We start from the raw sequence: 20044 nt of genomic DNA on the forward strand, positions 1-20044 counted from the left end.
ACAGCAGCGAAGTCTCTTCCTTCACCCCTAAGCAGCCAAGCAGCCCCAACAGATGCGAGACAAGTCCAAAGCGCACCCACAACACTGCCAGAGTCCTCTCTGCGCGGGCTCTTTCTGAGCGGACCCGGGAGACGCCACCCAGAGCCTGTGCAGAAGCGCAGCCGGCTGTATTCTTTGGTTTCGCGTTGCCGCCCTCCGACATTTCCCAGCAGCTGCAGCAAGGCGCGCTTGGAGCGACCAGAAAGCGGAGAAGTTAAGGGAGCTCTTTCTCCGCACCCGACACTTCAGCCAGTGCCCAAGGAAGGGAGCAGGATAACCAAGGCAGCTCCGGGGGAGCCTCGCCCGGCCCACGTTCACTTGTGGGTGGAGAGGCCTTCGGAGCCTGCAGTGTGTTTGTATGGGGAGCGGGGGTTTTGATTCGCCGCTGGCTCCCTGTCCCGACTGGTCCCCAGCTGCTCCCACTGGCAACGCAGACTGGGCAGCTCAGGGCCAACTGGGAGGGGGAGGAAGCAGCCGTGGCAAACAGCGCTTGGCGGAGGGGAGAGGAGAGGGTGGCGTGGGGTCTGTCTTGTTTGCTTGCCGTGGAAGAGGCGCGAGAGCATCCATCCATTCCCTGCCAGCTACCCGCCTGGAGCATGCTGCCGCGCCACTTCCTGTCCTCCTGGACGATTGCGCGCGGTGGGGGTGGGGGGTGGGGAAGGGCTGCTGGGATGCACACTGGGATGCCTAAATTGATACTCTTGACCCTTCTGGCCCTCCCTGCCCAGTCGCTGGGGTAGTTGCTGCGAAAGAGGAAGAGGTGTGCGAGCGCGCAAGAGTCCCATAGCCAGTCGGGGGAGCTGCTCTGCTCTCTCTCTTGCGCGGGGTAGTGTTGCTTTAGCTGGGAATATGAAAGGCATTTGGCTCCCCCAGGACCAAATTGAGGGGTCAGGCAATAAATCATTTGAAGAGCAGGGAATTCTTTCCCCACCCCCGCGCGAAGGTCCCCTGCCAGCCTTCTCCTCCTGCTTAGCATGTTTGGGGAGGGAGCCCTTGAAATGGGCATTTGCTCCAGGTGGCACCCCGTGCATAGTTTGGGCTGGAGGACAAGAAGACGTCCCTCTGAAGCGGGTGGCTGAGAAGTTGACTTCGGCCGCCGGCTCTGCTCTTTGGGAAAGGGCAGCAGCCCAAGAACGTAGCAACAGTGGCAACTGCTTTTTCCGGGTCCAGATCCAGGTCCCGGGTCCAGTCAGCTCTGGCGAGAAGATGCTCTCCAGGTCTTTAGACAGGTGCCTTTACTCAGCCCTACCTGGAGATGCTGCTGTGGGTTGAATCTGGGACCTTCTGCGTCCAAATGCGGTGCTTTGCCCTCAGCTATGACCCTTCCCTGATCAGAACCCGGGGAGGGCAGGCAGGGGGTGTCGAGATTAATCCTCCGCTCTCCCCCAGCCCGCCGCCCCCGCGGAAGCTGGGAGCATCTCTCATTCCAGGCACATAAGGGTTTCCTGCCCTCCCACTTCCTTTGCTGAGATTCGCCAACCACAGAAATGATGTGTCCCCCCGTTTTTTAACCGCGGCTGCAGGGGAAGCACCAAACCCTCCAGCCGGCCATCTTGGAGCCCTCGCCATAAAGCTTCCAGAACATGATGTATGCCTCCGAGTCCAAACCCCGCATTTGACACTCCCCTCCACCCAAGCCAAGCCAAGCCAAGCAGCGCACCGCCCGGCCCCCTCCCCCTCTCCCCGCTAGGCCCGGAGGATGAGCCGAGAAGCCCCCCGGGCCCCGAAGACGCACGCCCTGGCGCTCCTCATCCTCTGCCTCGCGCTGGGTAAGTGGCTTCTGGGGTCCCGGCTTGGGGAGCTGAGGCAGGAGGGGAGCAGCGGGGAGGGGGCTGCTGCTGCTACAATCTGGCCAGGGCCGCTGCGAACCTGCCCGGCTCCGCAGCCCCACTGACAGCTGCGCCCCAGGGAGGAGGCGAAGGAGGCGCCGTTTTGCCTTGGCTCCAGGGCGGGCGGGGAGCGTCTTTGGGGGGCGCCTTCGGGGAGGGCCCTTTCCTGGCCAGCGCCCCTCAGTGCATTTGCTGGAAGAACCGGCCAGAGCCGGTGCCCCGCCAGAGCTACACAATTTTTGGCCGGATCAGTCGCCAGCAACGGAGAATATCAGTGCCGAGGAAAGCGCTCAGGGCCTGGATCTTTGGCAAGTGGCCGCGGGGGGCGACAGCTGAGGGCAGTGTGCATGTGGTCACTCTCTCTCACACACAGCTGTGCTGGGGTTGCCAGATGCTGCTCCGCCTCCTATCCTGGGGACCAGAGTTGCTCCCTCCCACGCCTGCTTGGGTCCTCCCAAAATGAGGCACAGGTTCTTCCCTCGCTTGGACTGTGGGGTGTGGCGGGGGAGGGGGGGGGTTGCAGCTGCCACCAGGCGACTCCGCAGGAAGAGAGCCCCCTCTTGATTCAGCAGGGGCCAACCACTGCCTCCCACCCCCTAGGATACTGCGCCGGCGCCCACTCCCCAGCATTCATAGGGGCTTCTCTCAGAAGCCTTGTGGGAGCCTTAGAAGGTTTCCTGGCCACCGCTGGCGATGCCCAGCAGTAGATCCTCCTGCTCTCACCTTCCAAAGGGCCTCTGTAAAGGCCGACTTAGCCTCCATTGGCTCCGTGCTGCGAGGCGCGACCTTTCTACAGCAGTCCGCGATCACCAGTTGCATGTGGGAGAGAAGAGACGAGGATTGTGCGCCTAGGACCCCGGGGCTAGATCTGGACCTGGGCCTTCGCTACTCCCCACTCCCAGCCCCTTCTTACTCGGCCCCCTCTGCTACAAGGCTTGTGTCCTGCTGGCCGTGCACACAGCCCGCTCTGCCTCTCCAAACAGGAGCGCGAAGGGGCTGCAAAAAGCGCGCAGGCGACCGTTTTGGAAAGGATGAGGGGAAGAAAGGCCAGGCTTTCTGCGGCTGGGCTTGTGGGGAGAAGGGGGCGCAGCCAAGACGTGGGTAGCCAGCTCGGCGAGGAGCCCCCTGATCTCAGCTGCGGATCCCAGCTGAACTAAGGGCGCACCGTCTTCCCCGCGGGGCTCCCGGGGTACGGCGAGGGGGAGGTGTGTGTTGAATGTGTTCCAGTTTTGCAGTAGCATCTGACGAGCCAGGAACTGCCTCAGCAACTGCTGCATTCAAGGCACTGCAGAGGCTGCAGCTTCTGCAGCACTCGGGGCTCCTCGGAACAGCCAGGAGACCGGTTTGCCAGGCGTCAGCAAAAGGGACTGACAGAAACAAGCTGACCTTGGACTGCCTGCCTCAGGCGTCTCCTTAAAGCCCCAGGGCTGCCACCCAGCTGCAGCAGCGACCGGGAAGAATGATACCCATACCCGTGTGGGGTAGCAGAAATCCCTCTACTCCTGAGCATGCGCCCAGTGTGGAGGGTCGGGCACGCACGCTGCCATGATTATCCCCTCGGGGGTGACTCAGGTGGGGTCTTAGGGCCACGAGGAAGGAGTTTTGGTTCGGAGCAGTGGTGCAGCCTGGGAATGTCAGACCCCAGTCGCGGTGGCAGGTATTGCTAGTTCAGTCCTGGAACCGGTAATCCAGGCATCTCCCCGCTCTCCCCAGCCGCCGTTTCGCCCTCTGCAATTCCTTCTACGTTCCTGATCTGTTAAAGCCAAAACAAAAAGAATATAGTGTATCAGCCCTGGTCAGAAACTGAACAATTCTGAGCATCTGCAGTTTCACGCTTTAAACTCGCCTTGAGCCCCCGCGTGGCTGATCGATAAAGGTGAGGGTGAGGGGAGACGCTTTTGAGGCTCTGCCTTCAAAGCCAGGGGGACCTGGGAGGAACTGCTGAGATGAGCGCGAAGAAACAGAGAGGGAGAACGGAAGCGGCGGGGCTGTTGGCCCGCTTTCTGCCATCCGTAGCCGGGACGGAACAGCGGCGGACGCAGGAGCTCAGCGCGCGTCCTTCCGTAGCCAAAGCCTCGCCAGCAACGCGCGCAAGAGAGGGAGCGCTCTGCCATCAGGCTGGCGGGGAAGTTTTCAGACGCCCCCTCCCCAAAAAAACTCGCTTTGAAAAAAAGAATAACCCCAAACAACTGGGCCAGAATGCTGGCAGGAGGGGGACGAAAAACAAGGGGAGAGGGGAGGTTTGGAAAGGACATGTACGCTGCATGCAGAAGGTCCCAGGAGCTGACCGGCAGAATTCGTGACCAGGGGAAAGAGACAGCGGAAGAAGATTGGAAGAAATTCAAGATATATCTTAAAAATTATTGCAAAATTGAGGAGTGTTAGATGACAGGGAATAAGAAATAGAGAATTGCAGCTGTAACTAATAAGCTAAAGAAAAAGGAATGTAATGAAAGTGAATTAAATAATTAATTACTGGAGAATTGCTAAAAAAAATGTTAAAAATAAGGATGCAGTAAAAGGGAGGTACGGGGAAGTCGGAGAAACAAGGGGTATGAAAACAGGATTATGAAATTATACATGTTTTATATCTTTTTGTTTGTGTATGTGAATGTGTTGTTTGCTTTTATTTGTGTTGGAAAACCAATAAAAATTATTTTAAAAAAAAGAAAAAAGAAAAAAAAGAAAAAGAAAAAAACAGAAGGTCCCAGGAGCAACCCCCCGCTGGCATCTCCAGGTAGGGCCAGAAGGAGACGCCCCTGCCTCAAATCCTGGAGAGCTGCTGTTGCCAGTCAGTGTTGACAATACTGGCCTATATGGACCAATGGTCTGACTCGGTATAAATGCAGTTTCTTATGTTCCTAATGGAGTGCTCAGGAAAGGGGCAGGACTGACTGCCTGGCGCCTTTAAGAGGAGTGGCCCACACTGTAACCAGGAGTCGCTCGTCCCACTTCTCTGGCCATCATAGAATTGTCGAGTTGGAAGGGGCCCCAAGGGTCATCTAGTCCAACCCCTTGCAGTGCAGGAATCTTTTGCCCAAAGTGGGGCTCGATCCCTGAGGTGCAGAGTTTCATGCTCTACTGACTGAGCTATGCCGTCAGGCTTGTTTTATGAAATTCTCCAGCTACGTTTTTCCGGTGCAGTTGGGATCCCGTTTTAAATCATCACTTAATATTAGAACTGTCTTAAGCACTTTCCCCTTTGGAAACAAAAAAACAAACCAACCAACCAACTCCCAGAGGGTCCTTTGTCAGCAGCCCGCCTTCCTCCAAAAAGGGGGGGGGGTTGCCGACCCAACGTTGCTGCCCGTGTGTAATGGGTGGGTGGGGTGGGAGAGCAAGCTGCGAGGGTGGATCTGCACTGATCTGTATAAATGCTACGAAATAAAGGCTATTAGAGAAAAACAACCCTATATAACTCTTAGTGCAATTTCCCATGGCCGACTGATTGCTGCTCTGCAGCGCCTTCTCGTGTCACATTTTTATATCACATTTTAAAAGTTATACCTGACCAGTGTAGATTCGCCTCTCCTGTCTTACCCTGTTCTCCTCTTCTTCCTGCAGTGCCAAGCAGCCTGGGCATGGAGGTCACGGCGCCTTTCACCATCATGGCCCTGAATGGCTCCTCCGTCCGCCTCACCTGCACCTTCAACTCCTGCTACCGGGTGGAGAAGAAGCAGTTCTCCCTCAACTGGACATACCAGGAATGCGACAATTGCACCGAAGAGATGGTGAGTCTGCAGCCCGCAGCTGAGCTGGGCCGGGCACTTCCTCGAAGCATGCTGCGGCGCAGAGGCAGATTGAGGGGAGTGCAAAACTGGGTCGCCTGCACTGGGTGCCCAGCTGAGAGGGCGCCGCAACAACAACTTAGCGGCAGAGCCTGTACTTTGGAAGTTCTTTCAACCCGTCCCCCAAATGCGGTTCCTGTGAATGTATGTGTGTGGGGCGGAGGGAGCGGGTTGTAGCACTTATTCCATGCGAAGCTGCCAAGCGTCTACTGTGGCTTAATTTTCTTGTTGCCACAATAAATGTGCAAGTCTTTAAGGTTCCAGAACTCTGTTCGTTGTGTTTGCTGTAACAGATGAGCCCTGCTGCCCCTTTTAAGTCACGATCAAGCGGAATGCACTCGTGCATGTGCTCAGAGTCACCCGTTTTATTGCAACCACATGTCCCAGGGATAGTCTTTGCTACTGAAACCTGTTTTTATTTTATTTTTTTAAAAAAGGGTGTGTGATACATAGAAGCCCAAGTCCTAGGGGCCAAGGGGTCTTTGCCCCCTTAATAAAATACTTGAGGGCTCCCCCCAACCAAAGTTAATGGGCATTGCTATTCAAATGGTGTGCGTGGATCCCTTCATGTGATCGTTTATGTGGGGCGGGGCTTTCCTGGGTACCCCCAATTCAAGATGGCTCCCCTGGTGTGATATATCACCCAGACATAGTTCATAAACGGTTTGCTACAGCTTTCCAGAGCCTCCTGCGTGGACTGCGGCAATCTCTGCTCCTTAACGCCCCCCACCCCGTCTCCAGTTTCTACAGTTTAGGTTGAAGATTGTTCCTATGGAGCAGACCCGCTTTGGGGATCGTGTGGAGTTCACCGGGAACCCCATCAAGAACGACGTCTCTTTCACCCTCCACAACGTGCAGCTGGACGACGAAGGGACCTACCACTGCTACGTCATGAACCCCCCTGACCGGCAGAAGGGACACGGCAAGATCAGCCTGATAGTGATCACCGAAGGTCAGTCAGCCTTCGGGAGGCCTGCCGTCTAGGGTCTCCTCTCCCCCTGGGACCCATCCCACAACAACACGCTTTTCTTACCTGCTATGCTGCGGCGTCCTAGAAAGGCCACGCCCACCCCAGAAGCCCAGCTTCCTGCAAAGCCTGGGCGGGGACCCCCCCTGCCCCCTGCTCCCCTAGCCCCTCTCTCCAAGCTCCCTCCAAGCCTGCTGCGCGTGCCCTTCCTCAGCCCCGCCCCCCATTAGTCCCGGCTGTGTCTCCTCCGCAGAACCTCCCGAGCGGGACTCGACGGTGGCCGTGATCGTGGGCGCCACGGTGGGAGGGTTCCTGGCCGTGGTCATCTTGGTGCTGGTGGCTGTCAAGTGCGTGCGGCGCAAGAAGCAGCAGAGGTTGAACACGGACGACCAGAAGACGGAGGAGGAGGGCAAGACGGACGGCGAGGGCAACCCCGATGAAGGCACCAAGTAGACCGGTGCCCGGCGGCCCGGGATGGTCCCCTCCTGCACTCTGCCCTTCCGCCCTCCCGCATCCATGAGCTTCCTCCAAAGACTCTCCACTGGTGTCAGAAGTGTCGAGGTCCCTCCCTCCCCCACTTAAGCCTCTCCGTTGAGACCTTGCACGCATAGCTGGGCAGGGTGCTGCAGAGCAGGTCGTCCTCGCACCCCTCTGTGGAAGAATTCCAAGGCTAAAAAGTGGGGGGGGGGGGGGTTGCAAAGGGAGGATTTGGGGGGTGAGAGCGAGGGCTCGCCTCCCAACTTGCCACAGGGAAGGTCTTGACCTGTTCCTCCTGCCCCTGCTGTTGGTCCTCTCTGCCCGGCGCCACCAAGGATGGAAAGCCGCCTTCCTGGCCCGTCCCCACCCACCAGGTCACCTGGGGCACCCCGTGAGAAACTCCGGCCGCTGGAGGGGACGCCACGGGAGTGTTTGTGTGTGTTGCTGCTGACCCCAAGTGTGTTGCACTGGCCCCAAGAGGAGAAGGGGGTGGGGGGAAAGAGGTTTCCCCTTCCGATGCAGAAACTGCCACTTATCGTCTTCCTTCTACAGAAGCCACAAGCACAACCCACTACTGCCAAACGCAACTCACTGCCAGCGGGGCGGGAGGGGGAGGTCGAAAGGGCGGCACATTCTGCACTCCCTCCCAGAACCGGCATTTGCAAGCTCACGCGTCAGCTATTCCCTGATCCCCAACCAAACTCACACGACTCCCTGATGTTTCCTATGCCCAGCATAATTGGGGGGGGAGGGTCTTTCTGGGAATAGGCTTTTTTGGGGGGGTGGCGTGTGGGAGACTGCTTGTTTATTTCCTGAGAGCATGCTGCCTGTGCCCCGCGCCCCGCGCCCTGCTTTTTCTTCTTGGGTGGGCGACTGTGATTTCTGCTGGGAGGAGCGCTCTTGAAGGGCCCTGGAGGAGGAGAGGTCCGGATCTCATGAAGGGGCAAGATCCCGGGCCTGTCTGCCTTGTCCTCCCCACTCCACGCTCTGGCTTTCCTTTCGGTAGAGCGCACTTACCTGGTAGTGCCCGTCAGCCTCTTGCTGTAAACTTCACCAGGGCTCTAGGGGAGGCAGAGCTGGATCAGGTCCCTCGGTGCTTGCTGCGTCCTTGGCTCAGAAGCAGGCAATTCCTGGGTGCCTCTTCCTCTCAGTCACAGCTGGGCTCCAGGCCCGGTCATCGTCCACCAACCCTGGGCCCCGTGCATGACCCTGCCGTCCTTCTAGGAGCTCTCGGTTTCCTGTCACTGTCGCACCTGGGGACAAAAAGGGCAGGGCAGTGAATACGGGGAGGAGGCGCCCCCTAAGTCCTCTTGCTTCTTCCATCCTTCTCCCATCTGGCCGGGCCAAGGCTCTGCTCTGTTCCTTGCTGCCTTGCTGCGATTGGCTCGTTCTCTGCTAAGCAGACCACAAGGTGGTGCTCTCGCCTCCCCTGACAATGGAGACAGCTTTTTTTTTTTGGGGGGGGGGTCACCACTTGTGGGAATGTTTACGAAGGTAGGAGATCCTCTACCTTGTTTTGATATTATCCCTCCTCACTCATGCTAGTGAGCAAACAACAGAGCACAGTCCCTTTGCAACTTATTGGAAGCAAGTTGATGACTCGCTAGCGTCTTTTAATTAAGCAACCCAGTCTGGCTTGTTCCTGGTAAATTTCCCCTTTATTTCCCTCTTAAAATAAGAATAACGCAAGACAGTCTTCTTGAAAAATAACAGGTTTTTCTCACGTTCAGTTCACAGCAGTAATCTGAAGGCAGGCTTTATCTTGTGGCTACAGTTACATTTGTAGAGAAAAGTTAAGTCCGAGTTAGGTCTCCATCCTCTGTAAGGATGTGCCATGTGCTGGCTAAGAGCCAGGAGCAGTAGGGATCCAGAAGTGAAGATCCAAAAGAGGAAAAGGGATGATAGCTGCATGGCTAGCCCTTTTCCATGGACAGCTAGGGTCACGCCCATCCATCCACCTGGTCACCCACAGGGAGAGGAGGCTCCAGAGCAGATATGACAGGAAGCCCTCCCGAGACTCTGACCTCCCTTGGGTTCTGCAGCCACTTCCCCCTGTGTGTCCATTCTGGGCAACAGGAAAATGTTGTACTTGCTGCTCTATCAATACATCCCACACCACTAACATCCCCTCTTGAAACAAAATAAAAAAATTCCTTCCAGTAGCACCTTAAAGACCAACTAAGTTAGTTCTTGGTATGAGCTTTCGTGTGCATGCACACTTCTTCAGATCCCCTCTTGAGAAGGCGGTGATGGTTCTTCTCCCCGGAGTCCCACGACTGAAACGCGGGTGGGGGAGAGTGCAGGGCAAGCCGGCCAAGGGCACCTCGTCGGCTGGTTCCGGGGCCTGGAGCTGCCTTTGGTTCTTGCTTGACTTTCCCCGGACCCGTCGCTCGATATTTGCCCCCCCCCCCCAGGGAAGACGCAGACGCCTCTTGTTCTCGCCACCCGGCAGCTCGACGGCGCCTCCTGCCGCCCCCTTCCTGTTCTTTATTGTTTTGCCAAATTTTGCCGTTTGGTTCTCAACCAAAGCCACATTATGGAATGTTTTATTGCTCTTTTCGTGCGTACGCAGGAAAACAAATATACAGATAATGCATACCTATACACATGTACATAGTCAGGAAACGATTTCGTTGACCATACTTTGCACATTGGCTGTTTGTATTTTCGCTGTGCTGCTGCTGCTGCTGCTATGTTGGGAGTAAGCATTTTTCCTGCCTGGGTCTGTCTCGGGGAATCAGAGACCAGGGAAATAAAACAGAGCTCAGAACAGGCGTAGCTCCGCCTCTTTCCCGGGACAGCTGGGCAGTGGGGAGAACTCAGCTTCACGAGCATAGACCGGGCAACTCTGCGGGGTCCTGGTTTGCAGGACCCTAGGATCCTGACGGCCGCCTAGTCCGCCTCACCCCAACACAAAGCCTAGGGCAGGGCTTACACCCAGAGCATATTAAATAATAAAGATGATCGTGCCTCTGAACATGTGCAGAGTGCCTTTCCTTTGCAACTGAATAATCATCGCCTGCTCTAAATGGTTTTCTTACAGTGGTGCCTGAAGGTTCATTCCGCAGCCCATCCTTGTCGGAACCAGCCGGACTGCCTCTCTCTTGTCCGTCTCCTCCTCTTGAGCCAAAGCGGGCGGAGGATGGTCTGCGTCTTGGCGTCGGAAGAAGCGGAACACCTGGCGAAGAGCAAGCTTCTTCTCTGTGGACTCAGGGAATGGGCGTAAAGAGGAGCGCGCTGGGGGCGTGGCAGGCACCGGGTGGCAGGAGTCTGCTCAGCCGGGGAAGCGGGTTTTGCGTCTTGAGCAGCCGCTTGCAAAGTTCTTAAGTACAGGCGTTGGCAGGGATGGGGAGGGCGGGGCGGCGGGAACATTATTCCCTTGAATCCCTCCAGTCAAAGGACACCCACACACCTACACCCCGCCCCGCCAATGCCTGACTTCAGCTGAGATACTTTGTAGTACTTCTGAAATTACAGTGGTACCTCGGGTTAAGTACTTAATTCGTTCCGGAGGTCCGTACTTAACCTGAAACTGTTCTTAACCTGAAGCACCACTTTAGCTAATGGGGCCTCCTGCTGCCGCCGTAGCCCGATTTCTGTTCTTATCCTGAAGCAAAATTCTTAGCCTGAAGCACTATTTCTGGCTTAGTGGAGTGTGTAACCTGAAGCGTATGTAACCCGAGGTACCACTGTATTAGACAACACCGGTGGATACTGTGCCGAGGGGAGGGAACACAATTTTAAGCACCGAAGGTGGAGGGGGAAATGAGAAAGAAATCATGCTAACCTGACCGCTGGCTCCCTTCCGTCTATGACAACCGCGTGTGTTCCATAGAGCGCCGCACAAGTTAACCATTAGGCAACGCAGCCCGGGGGTGGGGCGGCCAGGCCATCCCTATCCGTGCCAGGGAGCTGCCTCCAGCTTCCAGTCCTCTCAGCGAGCTCACTTTTCCAGCCACTTTCGCGAACGTGGGGATGAAGGCGAGGCGAGCCAGAGAGTCTGCTGTTCTCGAGAGGGCGCACAGCGAAAAGCGCCAAGTTCGACAGTTCTGCTCCTGCTGGCGGCTTATCTCGCAGTTCCCGGGTCCTGGGCCTGGCCTGGCCAACAATTCCCGAGTGAGGGGGAGCCCCCTCCTCTCCTTTTCGCTGGGAAACCGCGAGACCCGCGCGGAAGGTGTGGCACCTGCGCGCTGATCCGCGATCTCGCTGGCCTCCGACGGGGTGGTCCTGGACGGACGCCGCACTTTCCGCCCCGGGACGCAGAGTGGGACCAAAGCCGGCTGGACAGCACCCTCTACCGCCCGCCGCTGCCCAGTTTTGGCTCAGGCATGATCGGCTCCTTCCCTTCTGCCCGCTCCGTCGGTGAGCGCTTCCCGCTCCTTTGCCCGGAGCTTGCAGAGTCACCATCTGTCTTCGGCCAGTTTCTCTGGGAAAAGACAGCTCGAGGGCACGTTGCAGCGCCCTAGCAGCAACGCTCTGAGGCGGCTTTGCACTCCTTTGCTCTTCTTGCACGTTCCTTCGTCCCGTACACAGAAGGAAAGTCAGAGAGAGAGAGAAGCCAGGAAAGTTCCTGGGCGGAGAATGACGCCCCCACTGCTGCGTCCCTGAGTTTCGGGTTTGGAGGAAGGAGCGTGGGAAGAATAACTGCTCTGAAGGTGCAGCGCCCGCCTGGGTCCGCACACAGGCGCAGCTTGGCCTACAGCCTCCTTGCCCGGGACCTTTTCTGCCATATCAGCACTTGGGCGCGCGGAGGGGGGGGGGGGGAGGGGGAGAGAGGCGACAACCCATCCAGCCTACCGAGGGATGGCAACTGCCACGGCTCTCGATGCGCAGGACAAAAACTGCGAAATGGCCTTGAATTCACCCTCAGCTGTTCAGTGGAGAGGGTGACCCAGCCTTTATAATCAGATAAGTGCCTTCCTCCGCCCCCGCCTGCACTTGAAAGGGCCGAAGTTCTGCCTGGCGCAGACCCCACCGCACCAGTCCGACCACCTAGATGGGAGGTGGGCAGGTCTTAGAGCCTGGTGCTGGTAACACCAAGGTCGCAAGTTCGATTCCCATTTGGGACAGCTGCATATTCCTGCATTGCAAGGACCCTCAGGGTTACTTCAACTTTCCAATTCTATGAAGGCCTGTCTTCTTGCTCTGGGCTTCGGCCCTTCTCTTTTCACACACCTATGTTTATGAATTAGGAAAGCTGTTTCCCATTATACCTAGGTGATGAAAGGTACTCTGCACATGGCCAGAGGTATTTCATTACCTGAGTCTTAGCCATGGTGCTCAAAGAAGTCGGCTGTGGCAGACCCCTGAATCAAATTCAAGCCCATCTCTTTGTGCCAGAAACAATTCACTTTTTTTTCTATTTTGGGGTAGGAAGCATTCTGTTTTTAAGAGGTCAATGAAGGGCTTTTATGGGGGGGTGGTTTGAAAAAAGAACTTTGGACATTTAAAACATCTTGAGGCTATTGTTTTGGAGCTTGGCAATGCAGTATGTCTGTGCACCCCACCCCCAAAGTTCTATATTGCTGATAGATGCTTTGAATCAGAAGATGGAATGCCCTAGCCATACAGAAGAATCAGCTCTCCCCAATTCCTCACCCGGTTTGCAGAGAAAGGCCTCCCTGCTGAGGAGATCTGAGTCTAGCAGTTTACCCCAGTGAGCCCAGGGTGGAGCTGGGACTTGAACCCCCCCAGTGGGGGCATTTCTGACTGGCCCATGACTCCCCAGGGAAGTTCACCTGGCACCTTCATTGTACACCTTTAGGCACCAGGCAAAAATGTTCCTTTTAAACCAGGCCTTTGGTTGAAACCATTTACATCCTATGCCCTTTTTAAAAAAAATTGGGGGGGCTATTGGGTTATTGTTTTTATTTTTATTAGGTATTTTATGTATTTATATCTTGATTTTATTCTGTGAACTACCCTGAGAACCCTGGGTATAGAGCGGTATATTAATAATAATAATAATAATAATAATAATAATAGTTTCTTTGAGACAAGGTGAGATCATGCAACTTTGAGTTCCTCTGAGTCCAGACACCCATTTTCAATTACACCTGTAGGATGATTTGTGCTGGTCATACACGACCCTGCTTTCAGTATTGTCCTAGATTGCTAGTTAGTGAATATAAGGAATTAATATCAGAATTTAGCTAATACGGGGAATGTTAAAGGGGGATGCCAAGCACTGTTGCAATAAAGTTTAGGATCACAAGCTCAGCCAGCCTATGTAGCTCACTGGGGAAAAGCCTTTAACATGACAACAGGTGTGGATGTCCTATATATCAAAGAAGGTGCTCAGGTCTGTGGTTGCCACAGGTGGTGGGGAGGGATACGAGGTGGCAGGGAAATACGTGTTGTTTTTTGTAGGAGTTTGGGTTTTTCTGCAAGGTGTTCTGGGAAGAACAGGTACCAAGGGCAGACCTCCACGAGCTGCTGGCCGACCAGAAGTCCATGTTGGTGCTGGCTGGAGGAGGCTGCACTGAGAGACCAGAGCCATGCCTGACTGCTGCTTTAAAACCCAAGCTTGCTGAAGAGGGGCAATGAGAGACACTTGGGATATAATGTAGCCCCTCCGTGGAAGACTTTAGGTGGACATACGTAGGTGTAAAATAAACCAAATATCTGAAAACATTGCAGTCTCTGCCATGCCCTGAATTCACAATGGAAATATGAGCCTGGAACCTCTGAAATCATGTTACTGCTTGGCACATATTGGGGTGGTGTGCAACAATATTATTTCTGTGTGCAAAAGTTCTGAGGCTTCATATCCAGTCAGTGCATATCCTGTCACTATCCTCAACTTTTCATACCGCAAATGCTTGAATTTGTTCTTGTTCTGCTTCTGGTATCCTATAGCCCCTCCAGATAGCAATAATGTGGTAATGTCAGGGAAACATCACAAAACACCTAATACTGTAAAGCAGAACAAATTCACCACTAATTGCACCACTGAGCCTCTTGGGCTTGCCGATCAGAAGGTCAGCGGTTCAAATTCCCGTGATGGGGTGAGCTCCCAATGCTCTGTTCCAGCTCCTGCCAACCTAGCAGTTCGAAAGCACGCCAGTGCAAGTAGATAAATAGGTACCGCTGTGGCGGGAAGGTAAACAGTGTTTCCGTGCACTCTGGTTTCCATCACAGTGTTCCGTCATGCCAGAAGCAGTTTAGTCATGCTGGCCACATGACTTGGAAAGCGGTCTGTGGACTTATGCCAACTCCCTTGGCCTGAAAGCGAGATGAGTGCCGCAACCCCAAAGTCACCTTTGACTGAACTTAACCGTCCAGGGGTCCTTCACCTTTACCTTTTCACCAACAATAAAATGCCCACCTGAGGGCCCCCAAAGCTCTGCCTGGGGGGGCACTGCTGGAGGCTACAGCCACCTTCGGGTGAAGAGCTGTGACCTCTCTTGCATCCTCAGCAGCAGTGGAGGCTTTCGGGAGTCCACACACTCACGCAGCCCTTTCCATTCTGTCCACAAAGGAGATGCTCAGGTGAGGTGATGGGGAGCCACTCGAGTCTCTGCAGAAGGGGGTCATTTCTTGGCAAGAGAAAGCTCTAAGTGAAAGGGGGAGGAGGCAGTGGTCAAGGTGTCTCAAAGCCATCAAGGGTAGGCAGAGGGTAAGGAGCAGCCTGGTTTGACTCTGCTGCTTGTCTGCCTACCCCATGCTCTCAGAATAGCCCTGGAAACATGAGTCTCCCACCACCCTCCGGCCTACCTACTCCAGCCGGAAGAAGCCCGGATCTCTGGTTTCCTGCTACTCTGGGAAGGTGACACCTGTCTGCAGAAGCTGACAGCTCCAGATCTAGGGATGTTTGGATTTTCCTGAAACCAAACCCTGCACCTTATGTGCAACTCAGCAGAAAGGAGACACTCCAAAGCCTTCTGCATTTCAACATCACCTCGGAAGGGGTGCCAAACTTGGTGGAGGTGGGGGAGTGCTCTGGGAGGGCAGGGGAGAGGGGAGGACCTGTGATGTGACTCTGTGCATGTTGGGCAGTTGGTGGGGGAGGGGAGACTGGAGTGGGAAGAAGCTCACATCATGGTTGGCCCACCTACAGAATGTCATCTGAGTCAGGCATAGCCCTATGCTGGAACCCAGTGTGCTAAAGACAACAGTTTTGTTGAGCATGTACAGAGGAGCTTTCCTTTGAAACAACCACAGCACCTGGAATTAATGTCTTAGAGATTTATCCCTATCCAAGGAAAACTTTATCTGCACCAATGTGGGAAAATTCCCAGCCCCCACTGCTGGACCAAAACATCTTCTGGGATGTCCTGATTTCCACTCTCCTGGAGGACGTAGCTAAGTCAGCACTTTTCTGAACACCTGCTGGGCTTACTCCTTGGCCCACTTCTATTTTTGCACCTTGTGATCAATCAGAGAGAGCACACAGAGAGGGCACCGTGGTGGCTCATGTCAGGCAAAGTCAGCCTTCGCACCTGGCATGGATGAGGCATAAACAGCCCCCACCTTCCCATCAAGGTGCAAATTGTTTTCTAAAAAGGGAGATAGAGGAGAAGGGCAGTCTGCCTAGGAGAAGGGCTCCTCTTCCCAAAGCGAGGAGCAGACCTGAAAAGGAATAACCCGCTCTGCTCAAGCAAAGGGCACTTTCACAGAGATCAGTCATGACTACTACGTAGTGGCAAAAAGCAGATGGCTTTTTAAGGACTTCATGGAGGCTTGATTCAGCTGTGGCTATCAACCATGTTAGCAAAATGGAAGCTGAAAGTCCAGAGGGAACATACCTTTGATGACAAAGTCTTCCTGGGTACAAGGAAGAGAGGGAAGGACTATCTCCAACCTGTGAAATTCCCAGGTTGTGGCCCAAGTGCTGAGCAAAGCAGACCACGCTAGAGTGTGCCAAAGGCAAGAACATGTGGGAGGAAAGAGCAAATATTTGAAGGTCCAATGGCTCATCCTTCAGTGCTGAACATGCCTCCCCATCTTCTCTACATGAAAGAATGCTTGAGCCAAGCAGGCCAGTACCTATTAGGGAGGCCTTGTGGGTATCTGGTCTGTGCTGTATTGGGTTCCCTTGACAGCAATGCAGCTGTGCATGTTCCTGGGTGGAGTGGCTTTCCCTAATCTGGTACCTTCCAGATGGTTTGGACTACAACTCCGATCAGCCCTAGCCAGGGAGTGTTAGGCATTTCATCCAAAACCATCTGGAGGGCACCAGGTTGGGAAAGGCTGCTGTGGGGTTTCACCTTTTCAGATCTCCCTGCTTAACCATTGCATCAGAAGCACATACCATGCCCCTTAGTGCATCTCAAGCAGGACTCTTGCTGGCAACAAACACCAACACAGAAACAGCCTTGAATGTGATATGCTGGGGCATTTTGATGCAAACCAGCCAGCCCTCCGGTTAGGCAGAGGGACTGTAAAATGCTAGTCCTTTTGCTGACTCTGGGGTCATTGCCCTGGCTGCTCTTCAGAGGAGTCCCACCTGAGCTGGCTCTCTGCAGTGGAAATCCTGCACCACCACCAGGATGGATTCAGCTCCCTCCCCTCCCCATGCAGAGCTGGTGCCCAAAGTGCTTGCAGTGAGTTTCTGGCAGCTTTACAGCTCTTTATTTCACAGCACAATCCCTGAGTCACGGTTCCTTGCAGGTTTGGGAGCCACTGCAGCAGCAGCAGCAGCAGCAGCAGCACTCCAACCTCCCTCAGACCTACCACATCCATCACTTCCCTTAAGCCACAGAAGACTCACCAGTTAAGGGTTCTGCCTGCTGATGTATTGAAATTACCCCAACTTCACTAGCCATTGCAACTGTGCTTTCAACTGCTGCCCCTCTTTGGGGGGGTCTTCCTCCTTCCCTTTCTTTTGAGATCATTTACTGAAAGGAATGTCCACTGCAGATGTGAGATTGCTGCCTAAAATTGCTAGATCAGCATTTGCACATTTAAATGCTCTCTCTCTCTCATAATTTATTTTCCTTTCTGCCCCACCCACTTCCTGAATTCCAGCCTCTGTTAGTGGGGGGAAAGATGGCTCGGAGGGGGCACCAATTTGTGCAGGCTTACTGGAATGGCTAGAGGTGTCCGGCCATCACTAGAAGCTGCAGCAACTCAGGGTTGCATGCCTTGCGCCACATTTGTCGTCCCTAAAAAGGAACCCAAAATTGGCTGCCTCCCGTGCATGCTGAACTTTTAAATCTGTTACAAGATGGCTTTATTTGTATGCAAAAGGCTATAGCTCAGTGGTAGCACACCTGCTTTGCATGCCGAAGTTTCAAGGTTCAATGCCCTGTGGCATCACCAGGCAGGGCTGGGAGATAACCCCAGCTGAAACCCTGGAGAGCCTCTGCCTGTGGGCAGTAGTAGGTAGGCCGATGGCAGTTTCCTAAGTTCCTATGCATTGTGAGCAGCTCACAGCCTTGGCACTCCTTCCTTGCACGCCACTGCATCAGAATGCCTTCTGATCAGGCAGGGATCCCGAGATGCAGATATTTGGGCTAAGCCAGCCATGTGCCCCTGTCAGGTTGCTGCTGAGCCGGGTGACGAGTCTACGATGCCTGTGCTTCTGGTCCTCATGATCAAGCGGTGAACTGGTCCAGCCTCACATCAAAGAGCCACAAAAACCATTGGAGATAACCAAAATTGGCTTAAGGGTTTTTTGTATCACTCACGACCTGCTGTTGTTTGTAAAGTATTATATTAAAACTGCAGCACATGCACAGGCATGAATGGCCTCTGCTGCTCTCCTGGTGATTCAGGGAGATGCAGCAGTGAATTCCTTTGTGGTGCGATGTGGCATACAATAGTTTTTAAGGCGTCACAAGACTCTGTGTTGGTTTTGCTGCAATGGATCAATGCCCTGCCTCAAGAAACTGTCATCTCCTGCAGCATCGTGTGTTTCTGGGCTTCTGTTTAACTGACTCCTGTGCTATAATGCTTGTCCTGCTCCCCAACATTAGATGAGCTCCACTTGGCCAGTCATCTCCCACTTTTCAGCTCAGGATATGGGTTACTGCATCAGGGAGACAGGGAAGCAAGCCGGCCTGGCCTAGGATCTGTGCTTTAAGGGGTCTAGAAGCCTGGGTGGGTGGGGAAATAGAATCTTCTCAGCTAAAATATAGACTGCAAATCAGAAACAGCACAACAAAGGCTAAAATAATGTCAGTGTGGTTAACAAGCAGAATCAAGAGAGCTGTCAAATGTGGAGAGACGAATAATATGATTAAACTTTATTGTAACATGTGATACAAGTCTGTACGTTTGCCAGGGCACTTTTTGTTGTTTGAAGTTGTAAAGTTCTGCTTGATTTCCAATTTGGTTTTGTAGCAATCTGAAAAATGAAAAAGGCATGTAAAAAAAAAGAAAAAGAAAAAGAGAGTTGCCAATGTGGTTTCCTTCCGAAAATGGAAGTTATGCCCAAAAACATTAGAATTGGGAGACAGGCTAGGGAGATGGTTAGACCTCTGGGTAATAAGGGAGTCACAGGTGTGCTGAAGGGGGGAAATGAGATTACAGAGAAGCTGAATGAATTATTTGCCTCTGTTTTAACATAAGAAGGTAAGGAAATATGCTGTTTGATCAGACCAAAGGGGACCCAACTAGTCCGGCAACCTGTTCTCACAATAGCCAATGAGATGTCCCTTCTGGACAGTCTGCAAAGCAGACCCTGAATGCAACAGTAGCACTCTTCCTGCTTGTCATTCCCAAAAGCCAATATTCAGAAACACACTTCCTCTGACAGTGGAGGTAGTATACAGCCATTGTGGTTAGTTGCCACTAATGGTATTTTTGTCCTTGTGACACAACAGTCCCTCACCAACCACTCTCAACTAAGCTTAGCAGTCTTGGGATGATTGGAGAGCTCCTACCTGATGGACTGAGGATTAAATATGTAAATTCAATTTAAACCTCCTATCCCATGTGTGTGGGAGAAATATGACAGTAAATAGCCCTTTGAGAAGAGTAAAAACTCTTCTGCACTTTTGCTGCTTGCTGGAAGCTAGGAATTAGGCAATCACATCTTTTATTCCTGTTTATTTGTGGTCTGCTGATCTTCCCTTCTTTGTCCCCTTTGCAAAGAATGAACTACATGTTTTAGTAGGGTGAACAAAAAGGTTTCCTTACATTTCAGTGCAGGCAGCAAATACCTAAGAGTAGTATGTGGGGGGAAATGTTTCTTAGCTACAAAAATAGTTTCCAAAATGGAGTTTGGGCTCTAAGCAGAGCCCAGGCATGTATGTCTGCTCACATCACTGGTTTGAAAGAAGAGAGAGACAGTGCTTAGACAGGGAGGATGTATATATGATTATCTCCTTTGTTAGAAATTCCCACCAAAGCATTAAGGAAGTGACCTCACACAGTCCCTTCTATAATGATTCAGGAACTCTATGTCTGTAAGCCCCTCACCTGCCTGTCTGGGCAATCATGCATTTGTGATTTTGACTGGAAATCCCACACTCCTCTCATGGGTCAGTAACTGGAAAGCAGAGAGCAGGAATAGGAGGACAGTTCTCTGGGGAGCAGAATCTGGGAGAGTGCTGCTGCACTCATGTCCTGCTTATGAGAACATGACGTGGTCTGATCCAGCTGTGGGGCTCTGCTCCTGTTCTTAATGTGCTGCTGAGGCGGCACAATTGCAAAGTCATTGAGGGCCTCCATCCATTAATGGATGCCCATCCCCATTACTCTTCTGCTGATGGCATCTGCAACTGGATGCCACACCCTGGAGGGAAGTGATCATGTAGGACAAGCTGGAGTCCTTCTTTAGCCTTAACAGCCCTTTATGCTTCTGAAAATCAGTTGCTAGAAAACGCAGGCGGAGAGTGCTCTTGCATAGGTCCTGCTGGCAGGCTGCCCAGGGGCAGCTGGATTGCCACTGTGAGAACAGGATGCTGGACCAGTTCCTGCAGGGCTCTTAAGGTGAAGGTAAAGGGACCCCTGACCATTAGGTCCAGTCGTGACCGACTCTGGGGTTGTGGCGCTCA

The 20044-nt window shown here is 53.5% G+C and overlaps 1 protein-coding gene across 2 annotated transcripts in view; it reads left to right on the top strand.

The window, feature by feature from the left end:
* The first annotated feature begins 1359 nt into the window (after positions 1–1359).
* Positions 1360–20044, top strand: part of SCN2B (sodium voltage-gated channel beta subunit 2) — a 64064-nt gene continuing 45379 nt past the window's right edge. Inside the window, exons 1-4 of one of the 2 annotated variants that reach the window (XR_013833391.1) lie at positions 1360–1808; positions 5433–5599; positions 6398–6608; positions 6877–8376. Coding sequence is in view for 1 of the 2 variants with exons in the window: in XM_079955255.1 (XP_079811381.1) it covers positions 1739–1808; positions 5433–5599; positions 6398–6608; positions 6877–7076 (648 nt within the window). In the remaining variant the exon portion in view is untranslated. Of the gene's footprint in view, positions 1809–5432; positions 5600–6397; positions 6609–6876; positions 10078–20044 lie in introns of those variants that run through there. The other variant, XM_079955255.1, reaches the window with a different exon arrangement.

This window comes from Podarcis cretensis (assembly GCF_951804945.1).
Source record: "Podarcis cretensis genome assembly, chromosome: 15".
NCBI lineage: Eukaryota > Metazoa > Chordata > Lepidosauria > Squamata > Lacertidae > Podarcis > Podarcis cretensis.